The sequence below is a fragment of the Cynara cardunculus genome, assembly GCF_001531365.2.
Source record: "Cynara cardunculus var. scolymus isolate 2C chromosome LG 7, CcrdV1, whole genome shotgun sequence".
Classification (NCBI taxonomy): Eukaryota; Viridiplantae; Streptophyta; class Magnoliopsida; order Asterales; family Asteraceae; genus Cynara; species Cynara cardunculus.
The window spans coordinates 240351-258896 of record NC_037534.1 but is presented as its reverse complement, the minus strand read 5'-3'; the positions used below and the strand labels follow the sequence as shown (position 1 = coordinate 258896).

The 18546-nt window shown below is 37.3% G+C and overlaps 5 protein-coding genes across 9 annotated transcripts; 3 read left to right on the top strand and 2 right to left on the bottom strand.

Moving 5' to 3' along the window:
- The first annotated feature begins 686 nt into the window (after positions 1–686).
- On the top strand, positions 687–3804 carry LOC112515994 (glyceraldehyde-3-phosphate dehydrogenase, cytosolic). Its single transcript, XM_025122993.1, has 11 exons — positions 687–714; positions 826–926; positions 1243–1358; positions 1441–1540; positions 1659–1805; positions 1907–1967; positions 2308–2405; positions 2614–2756; positions 2920–3003; positions 3528–3617; positions 3696–3804. The coding sequence occupies exons 1-11, from the start codon at positions 687–689 to the stop codon at positions 3736–3738; spliced, it is 1011 nt and encodes a 336-aa protein (XP_024978761.1). The 3' UTR covers positions 3739–3804.
- A 429-nt stretch (positions 3805–4233) lies between these two features.
- On the bottom strand, positions 4234–6635 carry LOC112516020 (prohibitin-3, mitochondrial-like). 2 transcript variants are annotated; one of them, XM_025123033.1, is made up of 3 exons: positions 6268–6635; positions 5691–6171; positions 4234–4414 (listed from the first exon to the last, which is right to left on the bottom strand). In XM_025123033.1, exons 1-2 carry the CDS (start codon positions 6631–6633, stop codon positions 5695–5697), a joined length of 843 nt encoding a protein of 280 aa, XP_024978801.1. In that variant the 5' UTR covers positions 6634–6635; the 3' UTR covers positions 4234–4414; positions 5691–5694. The 2 variants fall into 2 exon arrangements, with proteins under 2 accessions (XP_024978801.1, XP_024978802.1); XM_025123034.1 differs by having other exon boundaries at positions 5691–6225; positions 6322–6635.
- A 1212-nt stretch (positions 6636–7847) lies between these two features.
- On the top strand, positions 7848–10282 carry LOC112515771 (ankyrin repeat and death domain-containing protein 1A-like). The gene is made up of 2 exons (XM_025122696.1): positions 7848–8624; positions 8968–10282. The coding sequence occupies exons 1-2, from the start codon at positions 7923–7925 to the stop codon at positions 10099–10101; spliced, it is 1836 nt and encodes a 611-aa protein (XP_024978464.1). The 5' UTR covers positions 7848–7922; the 3' UTR covers positions 10102–10282.
- A 1255-nt stretch (positions 10283–11537) lies between these two features.
- On the top strand, positions 11538–14811 carry LOC112515231 (lysine histidine transporter 1-like). The gene is made up of 8 exons (XM_025121912.1): positions 11538–11827; positions 11918–12075; positions 12892–13278; positions 13354–13747; positions 13823–13928; positions 14012–14103; positions 14212–14280; positions 14372–14811. The coding sequence occupies exons 1-8, from the start codon at positions 11807–11809 to the stop codon at positions 14468–14470; spliced, it is 1326 nt and encodes a 441-aa protein (XP_024977680.1). The 5' UTR covers positions 11538–11806; the 3' UTR covers positions 14471–14811.
- A 446-nt stretch (positions 14812–15257) lies between these two features.
- LOC112515230 (pentatricopeptide repeat-containing protein At4g26680, mitochondrial) lies at positions 15258–17916 on the bottom strand. 4 transcript variants are annotated; one of them, XM_025121910.1, is made up of 2 exons: positions 15683–17669; positions 15258–15592 (listed from the first exon to the last, which is right to left on the bottom strand). In XM_025121910.1, the coding sequence occupies exon 1, from the start codon at positions 17667–17669 to the stop codon at positions 16065–16067; it is 1605 nt and encodes a 534-aa protein (XP_024977678.1). In that variant the 3' UTR covers positions 15258–15592; positions 15683–16064. The 4 variants fall into 4 exon arrangements, with proteins under 4 accessions (XP_024977678.1, XP_024977677.1, XP_024977676.1 ...); XM_025121909.1 differs by having other exon boundaries at positions 15258–15602; positions 15693–17669; XM_025121908.1 differs by having other exon boundaries at positions 15258–15675; positions 15766–17669.
- Positions 17917–18546: the final 630 nt, after the last annotated feature.

Genomic DNA, 18546 nt, shown 5'->3' with positions numbered 1-18546 from the left:
AAGGACAAAAATAGTAATGAATTGCAAACCATAAAAACGAAAAACACAATTTCTTAAACCATAGGTACAAAACTCATAATTCTTAACAAACCACAGGGTCGAAAAACATAATTTACTCTAATTTATGTCTTAAGCAATGCTTTAAATGACATGATATATTTATATCATATAAATTATTATAATATAATATTTTCTTCAATGATAATAAATAACAAATAAAACACTAAAGAAAAAGTAAAAGAAATCAAATATTGCGTTACAAAAAAATTGCATTAGATCGTGGCGTACCACAAGCTTAACGAAGCAAAAGATACAAGTCTTAAGCTATGACGCGCTACAGCCGGCTCCAGTTTTAAGCAAAAGAGTTTAAGTTGTGGGGGTGATGGAAGTGCGTTTCTACGTAGTTTTGTGCGTTTTATGTAATATCAACAAAACATAGAGGGTTTAAGTGAAAATTTTCATCTCCGGCGGCACGCTGCACGGACCAAAGTGAGTGGTCCACACTGAAACCACGACCGATCCGCCACATTGGCATCACCACCACCTCTTCTCCGCCATTCATGGTATGCCTGCATGTATATATAAACCCTAGTATCCATCCCGTAATCTCCACCCTTACTACATTGCCATCACCACCACCTCCACCTCTTCTTTCTCAATTCTCTATATTTCTCGGTTCAGTAATCATGGGCAAGGTCAAGATTGGAATCAATGGTTAGTTCGTTGTGTGATCCGTTGCCAATTTCGTAATTTTCGTTGCTGTTTGTTCGACGTTTACTTCGTTCTCCATGTTCCATTGAAATGCTTTTCTTTTGTTTTGTGCAGGATTCGGAAGAATTGGCCGATTGGTTGCGAGAGTTGCTCTACTGAGCGATGATATTGAACTCGTTGCCGTAAATGATCCTTTCATTACCACCGAGTACATGGTACTCCCTCAATTCTATCCCTAGAATTCGTGATTGTTTCAATATTTTCATGCGCTTCAATCCATCTCTGTTTGATTAATAGATCAATAATTATCATATATAACACGCTATGGATCATTGTTGTCCTTGCTACTGGTTCCGATCTGATTTGAGTTCTGGACTTGAATGATGTAGATATAATATCGTATGATATAGAATGCTCCATGGATGTCATTTGCTTACTTCTTTTATTAATCAACCAGTTTCTGCTGATAGACGCGGATTGTGAAGCTTGCAACTCCTAATATTCACTTCTTTTCTTGTTTTTTATTTCCAGACTTACATGTTTAAGTACGACAGTGTTCATGGCCAATGGAAAAAGGGTGAAATCAAGGTGAAGGATTCCAAGACTCTTCTCTTTGGCGATAAGCCTGTTACAGTTTTTGGCATGAAGTATGCTTCTCCATCTCTGCAATTCATCTAACATGAGAGTTGAAAGTTTTAGGAGGTTAATCTTCTTCGAATTGTTCTACAGAAATCCAGAGGAAATCCCCTGGGGTGAGGCCGGAGCTGAATATGTTGTGGAATCCACCGGAGTTTTCACTGACAAGGACAAAGCTGCTGCCCACTTGAAGGTCTGCATCTGCATTTGTATTACCTTAGGATGCTCTATCTTGCATTTGCTTTAAAGATTTAGGGTTTAAGGTTTAGCGATTGTTCTAATTATGTTTGTTCCTTTCGGTTGCTTATTAGGGAGGTGCAAAGAAGGTTGTCATCTCAGCTCCAAGTGCAAATGCACCCATGTTTGTTATGGGTGTCAACGAGAAGGAGTACAAATCTGATATCACCATCGTCTCTAATGCTAGCTGCACAACCAACTGCCTTGCTCCACTGGCCAAGGTCGCCTTTGCTACTCGTGATATGCTTGATTGTAAATGTTTATTGGTTTGTATCTGGCTTATAACACTGGTTTTCAAACTTCTTTCTTCCTTTGTATATAGGTTATTCATGATAAATTTGGTATTGTTGAGGGACTTATGACCACTGTTCACTCCATAACAGGTTCGCCATATGCTTCTTGTTAGAGTCCAACATCGGTTAAACTTGGACATTTTTTCTTCAATATATGTTAGAACTCCATTCTCTCCTGAATGACTCTTTTGTAGAGTAATCTAATGGAATTCACATATTCCATCTTGGACATCTATGCACGGGACTGACACTCTGGGACATCTTTGTCCGTCTAGCCTCCAGGGGAGTGTTAGAGTCCCACATTGACTAGACTTGGACATGTTCTCTACAATATATGTTGGTTTCGGAGAGTAATGAAACAGGGTTGATCATGTGGTTTTATTGGATGGGTATGTTGACTGTTGATTAACTAGACTTATGTATCACTCAGCAACCCAGAAGACTGTTGATGGTCCATCGATGAAGGACTGGAGAGGTGGAAGAGCTGCTTCTTTCAATATCATTCCCAGCAGCACTGGAGCTGCCAAGGTATTGTCTTGTTGCTATTTGGCTATACAAAGCTATACGACGCTTGCTAGATGAAAACCAGACCCAGTATATCCCACCTCAAGGTGGATTCTGGGAGTGTAATGTATGAAGACTTGTCATCTACCCTAGAGAATAGAGTGACTAGTGTTGAATTAATGTTTTCAATGACAAGTGTATCTGAATCATGAATTGGTTGTGTGTTTTGAAGGCTGTAGGAAAAGTTCTGCCTGCACTGAATGGGAAACTTACAGGGATGGCCTTTCGTGTTCCTACTGTTGATGTCTCGGTGGTTGATCTTACTGCCAGGCTTGAGAAGCCTGCCTCATATGATGATATCAAGGCCGCTATCAAGTAAGAAACATGTTTGAGTTTGTTGGCATTGGCTGCAAATCATGATCATTGTTAGGATATGTGAAACCCTTTTAAAACCTCTCTAAAACACAACTGAATAGAATTTAAACATTTGATTATTCCATTCCATTTGACATGTTTCTTGGGCTGTTGTGCTGTGTAGGGCTGAGGCTGAGGGAAGCATGAAAGGAATCCTAGGTTTCACCGAGGATGATGTTGTGTCAACAGACTTTGTGGGTGACTGCAGGTAATTAATTATAAGTTTTCGATCTCTTTTGGTAGAAAATTAACGTTAAGAGGCTGTTTACCAACACAAACTAGGTAAGTGCTATGTGTAAGAATGCAGTCCGGGTAAGTGTTGATTAGAACACATCACTCAGCATACTTGTGTGTCGGCATGTGTAGAAGGATAATTGAGTTAGTGTCTGTTTGTTAGCAGCTTAATGGGACTAACAACTTATTCGGCGAGCTACAAATGGCTGTTTGATAGTGGCTTAATGATATAGAAAGTGGCTTATTCAGTAAGCTTCTTAAGAGGAGCTTTATGCAGAAGACCAATTTTTTTTTCCAGACCTACCTCTCCAAATTGAAAAACACAATTCTTCCTTCTATGAAAAGATCCTCCAAAACAAAAACCTTTTCAATCTATATAGATAGATTTATCCACACAGGCAACCTTTTATATATATATATATATATATATATATAAAGAAGTGAATGGAAATCAAGCAAACAGGCCCATAGTAAGTGTTTATGGGTTGTATGTAACAGGTCTAGCATTTTCGATGCAAAAGCTGGGATTGCGTTAAACAACAACTTCGTGAAGGTTGTGTCATGGTACGACAACGAGTGGGGTTACAGGTATGCTTTGGTATCATGTGGATTTGGATAGATGATGAGTTGATTTTAAGATGGTATAATTTTGTTTGCTTGTTGCAGTAATCGTGTTGTTGATTTGATTCGTCATATGGCCAAGAGTTGAAGCGTTCTCGACCACAGTTTTGACTATACTAGTACAACTCCTTAATGAGAGAGATAGGTCGGGATTTTATTTGTTGCAAATGTTTTGAATAAATGCTAAGGTTGTTATTGGGATTATATATATGTATGCCATTGGATGATCTTTATAACCTTTTTTGTGTTTATATGTTCAAGTCTTAGGTCTTAGTAATTTAACGAAAAATAAATAAAAATATTAGAATTGATGTATACATAATAAGACTAACTATTACATATCAACTACTGTACTGAACCATTCTTTGAAGATACAATCACCTTCCATACCCATCCATGTCAACAAACATTGGATTTATATATACTCACCGGATAAGATTCTTCTCCATCTTTGTTATGCCGATGATAAGTGTTTAGTTCTAGTAATTTTAATAATTATTTACGATTTGTTTTTACAAATTATCCATTCAATTCCGTTCCATATCCTATAAACCAAATCATTCAAAATCAAGTCTTATTTTAGATTATGAATCCAAAGCCGTATAATATCCTCACCCAACTTTGCAAACAAATTTTGAGAGTACAAGTAAGTTGCCATTCATTCCTTCCACATTTCAGAATCAACAAAATAGAAATGTACCAACTTCTACAAGAGACCGATTCCGAGCTTTAAACATGAATCCGGCCTTGAAATCAAACACCTCCTGCCAACATGCAACAAGCAGCAGTCAATAAGAAGCCATTCTTCTACAACTGAATCACCCACCATCTACTTACTTCTCAACACCTTTATTTTCTAGTCTAACACAAAACATTAAAATTCAAGACCTGACTGTTGTTTCACTAATGACAAGACAAGTGGGGCAAAATCAAGATGATAAATAGTTTGTAATGATGACCATGAATTTTATTCCAGAAGAGGAAGTTGAATATATTGCAGATATATAGGGAAACAATATTTTTGATTATTTATTCATTCCAATTTTTCGCCTATTTCTGTATCTTCGTACTTGATATTATCGAATATTGATTTCACTTGGTATTCTTGCATGGAAACGGACTCTTTTAAAGAAAAACAAATTCAAAGCCAGCAACTAGGATAAAAAGTACATGAACATATCAATGGTAAATATCATGCCTGCATTATTACTAGTGTAAACTGAATTAAAATTCGAGTTCAGACACGTTAATTGACATTTGATCCCTTAACCTAAGCACATGAAATAAAGATAATTTAGCAGAGTACATATATATATATATATACACATGATAGCAAAGTATCTCCTTCAATTTAAAAAGGAATTGTAGATAGTCCTTCAACAAGACCCCTTTGTGACACCATGAGAATAAGAGGTGTCAGCTTTTCTAACTGCAATCATAATAGAATACACCACCTCTTGAACACACTTGAAGTTAAGACTGACCTTCCATTTTAGCCCACAAACTTGGCATGCATTTCAAACAAAGGAAATGCTAATGACTTCTATTATTAAACTTAGGAATAACTGAATTACAAGTACACAGGCTTGAATATCTTTTGTGAACATGCAAGAAAGAAAATACCATAAAAGATGGAAGCTTGTGGTGGTGCATCACTTAAAAACATTGAAAAACAACTCCAGAAAAACACAACCATGGTGAAGCAGCAGATAAATGAAATAGTCTGTCCACATGAAAATACCATGATGTGAAACAATCAATGGAATGAGCCAACAGATTGCATCATGTTAAGCACCAAATATTTTTATTCTCCCATGAAATTGCAAACAAAGTGCAAAACTTTACATCATGAACAAGACGAGCCCTCATTTTATTCCAAACATATGATCTCACTCCAAAAACTAGCATACTGCTTTTTCTAAAAACACAGATTTAGATAGCTAGTAGCTAATCCACAACTTATAGGCAGATATTCTATATACATGACTAAGAATGCAGACGTTTCTATGTATAAACAGAAGTAAGCATAAGCAAAATTACCAATTTAGCGCGAAGGATTAAGGCCTAGAAGCATCTGGCTCCCGGTGTTGGGAAGGTACATGACATTGTTACTCCTAGCAAGTGTGGAAGAGATCTCCCTTGATGCTTCGATTCTCCTAAGCTCGATCAAGCCCATTCCAGCTGCAGCCGTTGCATCAGATATCAATTTAGCAGATTCACTCTCTCCTTCAGCCCTAATGATTGCAGCGCGCCTCTCCTGCTCCGCCTTAGCAACGACAAACTTAGACCTCTCAGCCTCTTGCTGTGCCACCTGCTTCTGCTCAACGGCCTTAGAGAACTCGGCACCATAAGACAGGTGAGTGATGGCTACATCATCCAGCACAATGTTGAAATCCTTAGCCCTGCGGATCAAGCTGTCACGAACCAAGGCCGAGACATGAGGACGCTCGGTGAGGAGCTGATCGGCGTTAAATTGAGCAACAACAGCCTTCAAGACTTCATTCCCAATAGAGGGAAGAACCTTCTCATCGTACTCAAGACCAAGGGTTTTGAAAATGGAAGGCAGTTTGTTGACTTGAGGGCGAGACAGGACACGTAGGGTTAGGTTNGGAAGAACCTTCTCATCGTACTCAAGACCAAGGGTTTTGAAAATGGAAGGCAGTTTGTTGACTTGAGGGCGAGACAGGACACGTAGGGTTAGGTTGACCATCTGGAGATCTTTGGTACCAGATATGGAAGAGAAAGTATGGGGCTTGGTACGGATATCGAAGATGTAAGGTTGTTGGAGCCAGGGAATGAGGAAATGAGTACCTTCGCCGACGGTATCGTCAATGACTCCACGGAAACGGTCGAAGAGAACGGCGCGCTGGCCACCATCGACGGTGTAGAGGGCGGAGTTGAGGATGGTGGCGGAGGCGCCAAGGCCTAAGGCGGCGCGTGCTAAATTGGTCAAGAAGGAGACTGCTGCTTGATTGGTACCCATTTTCCTTTGTGAAGAAGCAAAAAGTTGGAGGAAGGAGTGATAGTGGAGATTGGAGAAGAAGGGTAAAAACCCTGGGTGATGGATAACTTTTGGGCCGGGTATGGGTCATGAGAACTTGGGCCAACTTTGTTTGGAGTGTTGTAGTTTTATTTTATTTTGGTCATAAAGAACTAAAGAAGTAGGAAGTGATTTAAGAGGGTAATTTGGTCATAAAGATATATATATATATATATATATATATATATAAATCAAGTGGAGTGGAGTGGAGTGGAGATGGTGTGAGTGTAGTCATAAAGATATATGAGACATGGAATTAAATGATGGCATGGTTCAGCTTTTCTTTAAACACAAAAATTCTTTAAAATAAAGATATTAATAATTTTGATTTTGTTGGAATTGTTTAATTGAATGTGAAGGTATTAAATAAAATTTGAAGAAAGAGTTAATTATCTTTTTTTATTAACTAAAAGGAATGCGTTGCCACTATGAGTTAGTGCCAGTGGTCACGCACATATACATATACATATACATAAAAAATATATATATATATATATATTATTTTATGGTTGATGATGTAAATCTTTTTGTATTTGAGTTTCAATTTGAGAAGAATTAATCCAAATCTCATGTTATGAAAGAATATAAGAAGAATTAGTGCAAGACAAAAACATATAATCTCTTCTCGATGACGATAATGACAAGGCGCAAACCCAATGTCTCCCCTTCCCATATCATTTTTATCTCCATTTCCATTTCCATTTCCATTTCCTCAAACCTCTGCAACTCTTCTGCAACTCTTTTTTTTGCCAAAGGTATTCCATCTTTATTATGCATTCCACTTTCACCGTCGAATCTTTTTCTTCCCTTCACAATCCCTTTTCCCTTCTCCATTGGAGGAAAGAAAGACAAATCCCTTTTTATCATTTCACTTCATAATCTCTAATGGTGGTAATAATTTTGTCATCCTTCATTTCTGTTTTTCATGGATTTTTACTTTCATGTTATTGTTTTCAGTGACCATAATAATGATGAATTAGGGTTAGATTTGAGCATGCTTATATCTCTCACTTCATATGCTGCTGCTTTCATCATTCACTCTTTCTCCTGCTTCATTTGGTTTCTTTTTGTGTCAAAAAGTCTGCATCTTTAGCTTACTTTTTTTCTTTTCTTTTCTTTTTGTTAATGCAGATCTTGGAAACAAAATGGTTTCTGGTTTGATAAACCTTTGAATCATCTTTTCCCTTTATTCTTCGTTTTCCGCTTGAATTCTTCTACTCTTTTGTTTATCAATGCCTCCAACATATTTCCCCCTCCGATGGGAGAGCACCGGCGACCGCTGGTGGTATGCTTCTCCCATTGACTGGGCCGCCGCCAACGGCCACTACGACTTGGTCCGCGAGCTTCTTCGCTTGGACGGCAACCACTTAATCAAACTGACATCCCTCCGCCGTATACGGCGGCTTGAGGTTGTTTGGGATGATGAACAGCAGTTTGATGATGTTGCCAAGAACCGTTGTTTGGTAGCCCAGAAGCTTTTACATGAAGGTGAATGCAAAAGAGGAAGAAACTCCTTGATTGGATCTGGGTATGGAGGGTGGCTTTTGTATACAGCTGCCTCCGCCGGCGATTTGGAGTTTGTTCAACAACTGTTACAGAAAGACCCACTTTTGGTTTTTGGTGAAGGAGAGTATGGTGTGACTGATATACTCTATGCTGCTGCTAGAAGCAAGAACACAGGCGTTTTTTGGGTTATTTATGATTTTGCAATGTCTCCGAGGTTCATCTCCGGTGACCGGAGAGTGGTGGAGGAAATCCCATCTGGGTACAAGCAAGAAATGAAGAACAGAGCTGTTCATGCCTTGGCAAGAGGTGGGAACTTGAAGATTTTAATGGAGGCTCTTGGTGATTGTTCTAATGAAGATGTTTTGGCTTATAGAGATATTCAATCTTCAACTATCTTACACACAGCAGCTGCCAAAGGACAGGTTGAGGTAAAAGCTTCCTTCTTGTTCATCTTTAATCCAATCTTTTCTGAGATTTAGATAAAGATTTAGACATATTTAGCGTCTTATAAAACCCATTTTGTTTTTCGTGATTATGACAATAAGTGATCATCTTTGATCAAGTAAGCAAAGAGCTTTATTCAAGAAACATATTGGAATCATCTTTGATCAAGTAAGCAAAGAGCTTTATTCAAGAAACATATTGGAATCATTTTTGATCAAGAAAGCAAACAGCTTTACTCAAGGAACATATTAGAATCATCTTTGATCAAGAAAGCAAACAGCTTTATTCAAGAAACATGTTAGAATCATCTTTGATCGTAAAATGCAGGTTGTTAAAGATCTGATATCATCTTTTGAAATGATCAATTCCGTGGACAAACAAGGCAACACAGCTTTGCATACAGCTGCTTACAGAGGCCAATTATCCACGGTTGAAGTTCTGATCCAAGCATGGCCTTCTTCTATAAATTCAAGAAACAATGCTGGAGAGACGTTTTTACACAAGGCGATCAGAGGTTTCCAAGCTCCAACTTTCAGAAGGCTCGACCGCCAGATTGTTCTCATGAAGCAACTGGTGTGCTCGAAAACATTCAATCTTAAAGAAGCCATTAACGCTAGAGATAATGGAGGACGAACYGCCCTWCATTTAGCCATTAACGGKAACTTACACAGTGATCTAGTGGAGCTACTTATGATCGTGGGTTCGCTTGATGTGAACGTCCGTGATAACGATGAGATGGCTCCACTTGATCTTCTTAAGCAACGGCCACGATCAGMTTCATCAGAATTGCTGACTAGACAACTGATCTCRGCCGGAGCAACTTTCGGTAGTCAAGATTACACAGCAAGAAGAATGATTGCTTCCCATTTGAAAATGGGCAGCATTGGTGGTGGTGGTAGTCCAGGAACTTCTTTCAAACTTTCTGATTCTGAAATGTTTCTATACACTGGGATGGATAGTACTTCCTCTACCACTACCTATGGCACTCCAGTGTTCAGTATGCATTCCGCAGAWCTGAGTCAACTYGACTCGAGTTCRAACTCAAACTCTGAATCCAAGAGCCCCAAAAAGAATAAGCAGAAAGGGATACAGCGATTCCTTCAGTGGGTTAGGAGGAGAAAAGGAGGAAATGAAGGTATGATTTTGACAAGAAACTTGAATGAAATCCCAGTTTCTTTGAGAGAAAGATACTCATCACTTCCGAACAACAAGAGAACACTCGCTGCAAGAAGCAATCTTGTTAGCCCGACMGTYAAAAAGAAAGTTGCTTCTGGATTGGTTRATGGAGTTATGCAGGCAATGCCACATTTGAACCGACGATCGGGATCTAATTCGCAGAGTTCATTGGATAACAAAGATATGGGAGTCGATGTGGTGGGTTCATCGAGCTCGAATCAGATGTTTGATGATGGAGATGATGAAGAACAAGGGGTGGTGAATAGCAGAAGGCTCTGGTGCTGAGCAGCAGCAGCAGGAGATTTATAATAGTTATGTTGTATTAACAAACTTAAAATGTTTTAGTAGATCGGTTTCTTGATCTTGTAATTGCATCCAAATATGTTATGTTGGTTTGGAACTTGGACGTTTTAAGAAACTTGGCTGCAGGTTTATATAGGAGCAAGGAATGAGTAATTGATGATGAATATTATATGAAGTAGTTGACGGTTCCTAAATGAAACTGAGATGCAAATAACTTTCTGTTAAACAGAAGTTTAACAGAAAGTATAGTTTTTCATACAGCATCATTTATATTTTGAGTAATGGTTGAATAGTCACTCGTTTTCTAAAATCTAGAATTAGTTTATTAGTTTAAGTTTTTGTTAAGACGTCTCTAATAGTAACAGGTAATACTAATTTTTACAACAAATTGATGTAAACATTAAATCTTCCATCATAATGTGATGTGATGTGAGATTGTAGGTATATTCCTCTTTAGGGTATAAGTGAATAGTATTATATCAAATTTGGTGTCCCCATTACATTAAAGTGATGTGATATATCAAATTAGGTGTTGAAATGATTTGGTATCAAATTTAGTATTTGGTGTCTCCGTTGCAAATGGTCTAAGACACCTCAAAGCTTGTCTCTTTGTTAAATTTCAAGGTCTTATAGAAACAACCGAGATATATATATATATATATATATATGTAAATTACAACATAAAAACAATTGCTAAAAGATATTTGAATGAATTTAAAATAATCTGCAACAATCATCAATCGACTATTGGCCCCATTCCCCTTTCTTTTCTTATACGATTCTATCACCAATTAGATATCAATCAATAATATTTGAGTAAAAGGTTGTAGGAGAAACCACATGTGAGAATGCATTTGAAAGCTGACTTAACAACTAAGGTTCGCAGAAGAGTTCAAACCCTGCTCCTGCAAGATTTAAACTTGAACATGTTGTATGTTTCAACAAAGTCTCCTGTATACTTACATAGCCGAGAGCTATGTATCTAATTGATTATTTATTATGATTTTGCTGAAATCTTATGCATCACATTTGACAAAATTTAATATAAAATTATCTTTAATTGACGTGTTTAAATTTGATAGATGTGTATTTACCAATAAAACACATGTTGATTATATATATATATATATATATAAACAGCTACAGACAGTCGTTGCCGTAGCAAAATTTACCTTTATTAATTCAAAGATTGGAACCCCTTAAAATCATTGACTTCCAACCTTTTTAATGTTGAGTGCACGTTTACAAATATCAATATGAGATGTCACTTTCCATTATAATTTTTTGACTTTATATGCTTTAATGTTGCCATATACATCACAAATATATTAACCCTGTGAGAAAAAATAAAGGTTCAAAAAGCTCTGTCAGCATCCTTCATAGATGCTGGAGAAAGGTATTTTGGTCATCATAAATGATAAAAACATATTTTTCAAGGAATGGTAATTTTGAACATATTTATGATATTTGGGGAAACGTTAAGCATAGAAAAGAAATTGAGGGTCTATGTGCATGCAAGATTTCTTTAAAAGACAAGAGTGATGATGCAATAAAAGGGTTGAATCTTCTACCCTTTTTTGTCCATAAGAAAAGTAGCAGAAAGAGACACTTGAACCACTTTATATAATTGGGTGCTTTCTCTCCAGGCTCTCAATCTCACATTCATATATTTCTTATCTGCAACAATATGACTCTTCAAACACCCCTTGTCTGTGCTCCTTTTTGGACTCTTCCAAATACCCTTTCTTTGTTTCCTTTTTTGGTTCCATCTAATATGAGTTGCATATGTATGTAACAGGTTGATAACAGAACCGAAAGGGAGAGGGCTATTGATGAATGGCTTCCGGTTTCCTCATCCAGGAACGCAAAATGGTGGTACTCCGCCTTCCACAATGTTACTGCTATGGTTGGAGCCGGTGTTCTCAGTCTCCCTTACGCCATGTCTGAACTTGGATGGTCAGTCACTCATCTCTCAAATCCTACCCTACACTCTTAATTCAAGAATCTTAATACGAATCATCCTTCATTTTCAATTTTCCTTCACCTTGATGTAAAGGGATTTGTGTCTTCCGATCATAAAGAAAGTAAAATTCAGAGAAATCTGACGGTACATAAATAGAAAAAATGAGCGATGAACTCTATAGGAAGGATCATGCTTGAAGTTGAACATTTTGCGAGAAGATGAAAAGCTGCAATATCATATATGATTTGGGTGTATTCAATCATATATGATTAAGCGTCTATGTGTTGTCAAAGTAACATATGTTCAATCATATATGATTAAGCTTGTGTATCATGCGTGCAATCATATACGATATTAAACTTCTCGCCTTCTCGCAAAATGTTTAGCTTCTCGTTTGAACCTATCCCCTATATGTTATACCATCTTGGTAAGATAATACTTTAAAGAGGAGGTTCAAATGAGAACTGTAAATACTATGAAAACCTGGAAACAAACTATTCATATATTATTCATTATGAATGTCGTGATAGATATTCAACACGAAACTTATGAATAATGAAAATGAATAAAGAAACTTTAGGGTTGTTCATAATGAATAATACTTGAAATAGTTGGTTCCTAGATTTTTAGAATATTTATGATGAACAATGAAAATTCATGATATTCATGATGAATGATATCCATGAATATTTAGGGTTATTCACCATGAAGTAGTAGGTTCCCAGATTCTCAAAATATATATGGTTCTCATATGAACTTTCCCCTATACTCTAATATGTGTGAAACCGTTCTTGCATATGAAATTTCAGGGGTCCTGGTGTATCAGTACTGGTGATATCATGGGTTGTAACTCTATACACATTATGGCAAATGGTTGAGATGCATGAAATGGTACCTGGGAAACGATTTGACAGATACCACGAGCTAGGCCAGCATGCTTTTGGCGAAAAGCTTGGTCTTTACATAGTGGTTCCACAGCAGCTCATTGTTGAAGTTGGGGTCAACATTGTGTATATGGTAACGGGAGGAAAATCTTTGAAGAAATTCCATGATCTGATTTGCAATGACAACTGCAAAGACATCAAGCTCACCTATTTCATCATGATCTTTGCTTCTGTCCATTTCGTGCTTTCCCATCTCCCCAACTTCAATTCCATATCTGGAGTGTCTTTGGCTGCAGCAGTCATGTCCCTCAGGTACAAAATATTATCGATAAAAGATGAGAAATTTCATAAAAAGATGCAGAATTTAATTAAAGCAGCATGATGCAGTTACTCTATTATTGCGTGGTCAGCATCTGTGGCAAAGGGTGTGCAGCCAAACGTAGATTATGGATATAAGTCTAGTACCACTGCAGATAAAATATTCAACTTCTTTAGTGCATTGGGTGATGTCGCTTTTGCATACGCTGGTCACAACGTGGTGTTGGAGATTCAAGCCACCATTCCTTCAACCCCCGAGAAACCTTCAAAGGGTCCCATGTGGAAGGGAGTAGTTGTTGCTTACATCATTGTAGCTATTTGTTATTTCCCAGTTGCCCTCATAGGCTACTGGATTTTTGGAAACGAGGTCTCAGACAATATTCTTATCAGTTTAGAGAAACCTACATGGCTCATAGCTATGGCTAATTTGTTCGTCGTCATTCATGTTATTGGAAGCTATCAGGTTCACAATTTATCTCTACCAATGAGTCTCAATCTACTAAAATGTAAATCTGAAATTGTTATGTTTCTTCTGTAGATTTATGCAATGCCAGTATTCGATATGATCGAAACTGTGCTTGTCAAGAATTTGAACTTCACCCCTAGCTTTACGCTTCGCTTTATCACCAGGAATCTTTATGTTGGTAAGTGAATTACTTTGATAATAATTATTCACAAGGACAAGTTATATGCTTAATTGGTTGGTTGACTGTTTCTTTGGCTACAGCATTAACAATGTTCATTGGCATTTGCTTCCCTTTCTTTGGTGGACTTCTGGGTTTCTTTGGTGGATTCGCATTTGCCCCTACGACCTACTTTGTAAGAAACTTCAACTCTTTCCTACTCCTTATTCTCTCTTTTTGGAATCTCTTGTTCTTGATAGATTTATGGTTTTTATTTGTTACCTTTGTGTTCTTTATTGTTTAGTTACCTTGCATCATGTGGCTTACCATCTATAAACCAAAGAAGTGGAGCTTATCTTGGATTACAAACTGGGTATCAATACCTGAAACACTAATTTTCTTATTTTTCAACCATTTTACATATTTATTCATCAGTTCCACTGACACTGCTTCACAAATTCCAGATCTGTATCGTACTAGGGGTTGCTTTGATGATTGTATCACCTATTGGGGGGTTAAGGCAGATCATTGTTGAAGCCAAAGACTACGAGTTCTTCTCTTAAAAAGCTTAAATGAAAACTAGCAGGTTGAGGTTGATGTATCCAACTTGCCCCATATGAAATTAAAGAAGATTGTAATAGTATGTGGAGGTATCAATATTCATACAAGGGGGAGATCCCTTTTAAGTTATCTTAAAGAGAGYAAGTATATGCATTTATAGATTGTTTAGAAGGGAAATGGTCATGGAATTAGTCAAGAAACTTACTTGCAGAAGTTCCAACCCTTCAATTCATTTTTACCGTCATTGTGTGTGTATCTGTATACGTATTTCCACTGTAAATTCATAATGATATACATGTGAATTATATTCTGAAATTCAAATTGCTATATGAAAAAGGGCAGCTGTTTCACAGAGTCCCTAATATCCTGCGTCTTTTAGATCAATATCAATAAATCATGTAATGTACATATATGCTTTTAACAAACCAAAGAGGACTGACGTGATAAGAAAGTTACCTTATCTTTTACCAAACTACATATCATTATGCTGCACTAAGCCTAGTATGTCCAGCTAACCTTAAAAAAGTGCATTTGATTTATTTTCTTTGACCAATTGCATATAGGCAAATCTATCCAGTAGCTTGCCTGGTATACTTGCTAAACCCAAGCAAAGAAAACAGTATATCAACCAAATTTGAAATGAGTTGAGATGTAAAACTGCTGCAGACAAGAATACAAACACACATCTATTTAAGTTTTATGAAACAACAAGTATAAGCTCCTCTTACCAAAGGGACTTTGGCCTAGCGGCATCGTAGCCCTTGGCCTTCTAGGAGGTCAGGGGTTCAAACCTCACCATAGGTGAGAAGCGTGTGTGAGTTTATTTGTTGCATTTGCCGTATATAAATATTATATACTTCAAAAAAAAGTATAAGCCCCTCTTAAACAAGTGTGTGCAGATTTTTGATTTGGCAAGAACAGAGCCAGAAACATCAACTATCAACAATGTAACTTCTGCATGGCCTAACCTATAAAAGGTAGAGAAGCCCTGAAGCAATTGAAGACTATAACTTCAAAGGAGGATATGAACCATAATCCATTGCTCTTGCTCTTCTCCATTAATATCAGAAATAAAAATCATATACATTAGTCTTTTGAATGGCATCAATATACTCGAGTTATACCTACGTAGACCTTACAGCTACAATTTGGAATAAGAGAGAAAAGTACGCCCATAATACCTACCTTTATGGGAGTATGTCTTCACCTTATACCTACGTAGACCTTACAGCTACAATTTGGAATAAGAGAGAAAAGTACGCCCATAATACCTACCTTTATGGGAGTATGTCTTCACCTATAAGCTCATTTTCCATTAATGGTAGATCACCATTCATATAGTTTTACTCCAAACAGGCACACACAAAGGGAACACAATTTCCTTTATCCCACAGCCCAAAACAGCATTTGATAGGCATTAAAGGTTTCTATTGTCATACAAGAATATCATAGGTAACAAGGAACATGCAAATCCTAGTGTTTAAGTTGCTTTTAGGATACCAATCTACTATTGTGAAGTAGCTTTAGGTTGGCAGCTTAGAAGTACCTGATATATTTGCTTCAGATTGATTATTATCAAGTAAACAAGTCTGCAAGTTATGCATTTTGTTCAAGTTCTTTACCCTCGGCATTAGATTGAGTGATGATGCTTTTAACTTTCTCATAACGTCCATGGCCAAGACGCCCGTCATCTACCTCGTTGGACAAGTTCATAATTAATCTGTCTTTCCAAGCCTGTGAAAGCCCTTTACACAACTTCCTTAAAACAGCCAAGTCAGGACCAACAGGCCTCTCTAACATCTCTTTCAAGACATCAAACACACCACCATAATCGTCATTCTGCAAGAAACACAACATCAACATCTTTAATGTATGTTCATTTGGACGACAACCACTCTTTAACATACTTTTGTACAACTTCAAGGCACGATCTGGATTCTTTCGTGCACATTGTCCTCTAATAAGTGCAGCAAAAGTCGAAGAATTTGGGACCAACTTCTTTTTATCAAGTTCTTTAACCAAATAAGCAGCTTTCCTGGTCTTGCCTTCATTGCACAGTCCCAGTAACAATGCATTATAAGTCAAGATATCGGCTTTGATCCCATTCCTCAACATCTCCTCAAAAACCTCATTCCCCTTCTCAGTTTTACCTGCTTGGCAGTACCCACTGATCAATATGTTATACGTTATGGTGTTAGGAGCCACGTCCATGCTTTTCATTTCGTTGAACAACTTATATGCATCGTGTAGCCTCCCTTCCTTACAAAATCCATGAATTAATGTGTTATAAGTGATGGCATTAGGCCTCACTCCGTTCTTCTCCATTGTCACTTTTAGCTTAATTCCAGTCGTCAGAAGGCTCTGGTGAACGTATCCGGCAATCAATGTGTTATAAGACGAAACAGAACCATTAAACCCCATATCTTGCATTTCATCAAACACCTTAACAGCATTCTCTAGTTCCCCCAATTGGCAAAAGGCATTGATCACAATATTGAGGGTGAACACATTGACTGTGATCTTGGATCGCCTTATTTCCTTGTAAAATGATAACGCAATACCTGCTCGATTCAAACTAAGCAATGAGCTCATATACAAATTACATGATTGGATGGTGGGCAGAAATCCGTATTCCTTCATCCGGCAAAATGTATCTGTTGCATTCCTAAACTGCTTCATTTGTGCATACAATTTGAAAAGTGCATCGAAAACACGGGGAGTTGAGTCACACATCCTGTAAGAGTGAAGAATAGCATCAAAGAGCTTAGAATGCATTTCCACATCACAGGAACCGACAATCTTCTCCAAAACAGATTCCGCGGACACAAATTTGTGGTTCTTGGTGAGGATATGCAGGATGATGCAATTGGTTTCGAGGGTGAGTAGATTAGGGTTATGAGTTTCAACCCATTTGAAGAATTTGAGGGAAATGGCGTAATCGTTCTGAAGCTTCAACAAAACGTGCTTCACTCTAAACGAGTCAAAATTAGTCAACAGTTCATCTAGCTTAGCCCAATCAGAATGAAGAAGATGACTGTGAGCTACGTTAATATAATCAAGATCTTGACCTCTGGGTTCGTGGATAGTTCTGTGGGGTATTGGAATAGGGATCCATTTACGTCTGCCAAGTAGAGAGGAATTAGGGTTTTTGATGGCAGAATCAAGCAGAGTTGAAATTCGACGAATTTGCATAAAGTTCATGATTATTAACAGAGAGCGATGGAAGTGATAAAGAAGAGATTGAAAATGAAGCTGCTGCAGAAGAGTTGCTCGGAGTTACAGGATTGGAAATCCTAGGCCTTCGATCGTTGACACTTTGTTGACGATCGATCACCATCTCCTTCCTTCTTCCATCTGCAACATATGATTTACTTACTCCACTCCAAAGGTGCAGGATTTTGTATTACAAGAGTAAATTACGTTTTTAGTCTCCATAGTTTGTTAAAAATGGTGATTTTAGTCCTCATGGTTTAAAATTTAAAGTTCTCGTCCCTATGATTTATAATTTATTGCTATCTTGACCTCCATAGAGAAGTATGTGTTGATTTAACCTCCGACAAAGCAAAACATTTCACTTTCCTTTAATATGAAATCTTTTTTTTTTTTTTTCTTTCTGAAAACAAATCGGGTGAACTTTGAGTTATTCTTGGTTTGTCTTCGACTATGAACTATGGAACCCCCATCTCCTCTCGGAAGAACGTTTGTTGGGCTTATTTTATGCATCTTGTCGCTTCTTTAATTTCTCACTGTTTGGTTTGAAGAACGAATAAATAAAATAACAATAGAGAAATATATTTTCTTTTAAAAAAAAAAAATACTAGTTTTGGCCTCCCTCAACTGTCATATTCATGTTGCATCTGGATTTTATTATGGGCTGTTTGGCAGTTGCTGAATGATTTTGTACAGAATGGTTAAGTGGTCAGAATGGTTAAGAGGGTCAGAATGGTTAAGTGCTGAATGAAATATGGTTGTTTGGTAAATGTTCTCTGAATGATAACAAATTACCATTTTAACCCTCTGTATGATTTAGTACTGAATGAAATATAACTGTTTGGCAGATATCTGAATAAAACAATTA

Excerpts from the sequence above, each read along its gene's own strand:
- LOC112515994 (XM_025122993.1), top strand. The coding sequence starts at position 687 with ATGGGCAAGGTCAAGATTGGAATCAATG. Across the intron at positions 927-1,242 it reads TCATTACCACCGAGTACATG|ACTTACATGTTTAAGTACGA; the intron begins GTACTCCCTCAA and ends TTTTATTTCCAG. Across the intron at positions 2,757-2,919 it reads GATATCAAGGCCGCTATCAA|GGCTGAGGCTGAGGGAAGCA; the intron begins GTAAGAAACATG and ends TGTGCTGTGTAG.
- LOC112516020 (XM_025123033.1), bottom strand. The coding sequence starts at position 6,633 with ATGGGTACCAATCAAGCAGCAGTCTCCTTCTTGACCAATTTAGCACGC.
- LOC112515231 (XM_025121912.1), top strand. The coding sequence starts at position 11,807 with ATGACTCTTCAAACACCCCTT. Across the intron at positions 12,076-12,891 it reads GCCATGTCTGAACTTGGATG|GGGTCCTGGTGTATCAGTAC; the intron begins GTCAGTCACTCA and ends ATGAAATTTCAG. Across the intron at positions 13,279-13,353 it reads GCAGCAGTCATGTCCCTCAG|TTACTCTATTATTGCGTGGT; the intron begins GTACAAAATATT and ends AGCATGATGCAG.
- LOC112515230 (XM_025121910.1), bottom strand. The coding sequence starts at position 17,669 with ATGAACTTTATGCAAATTCGTCGAATTTCAACTCTGCTTGATTCTGCC.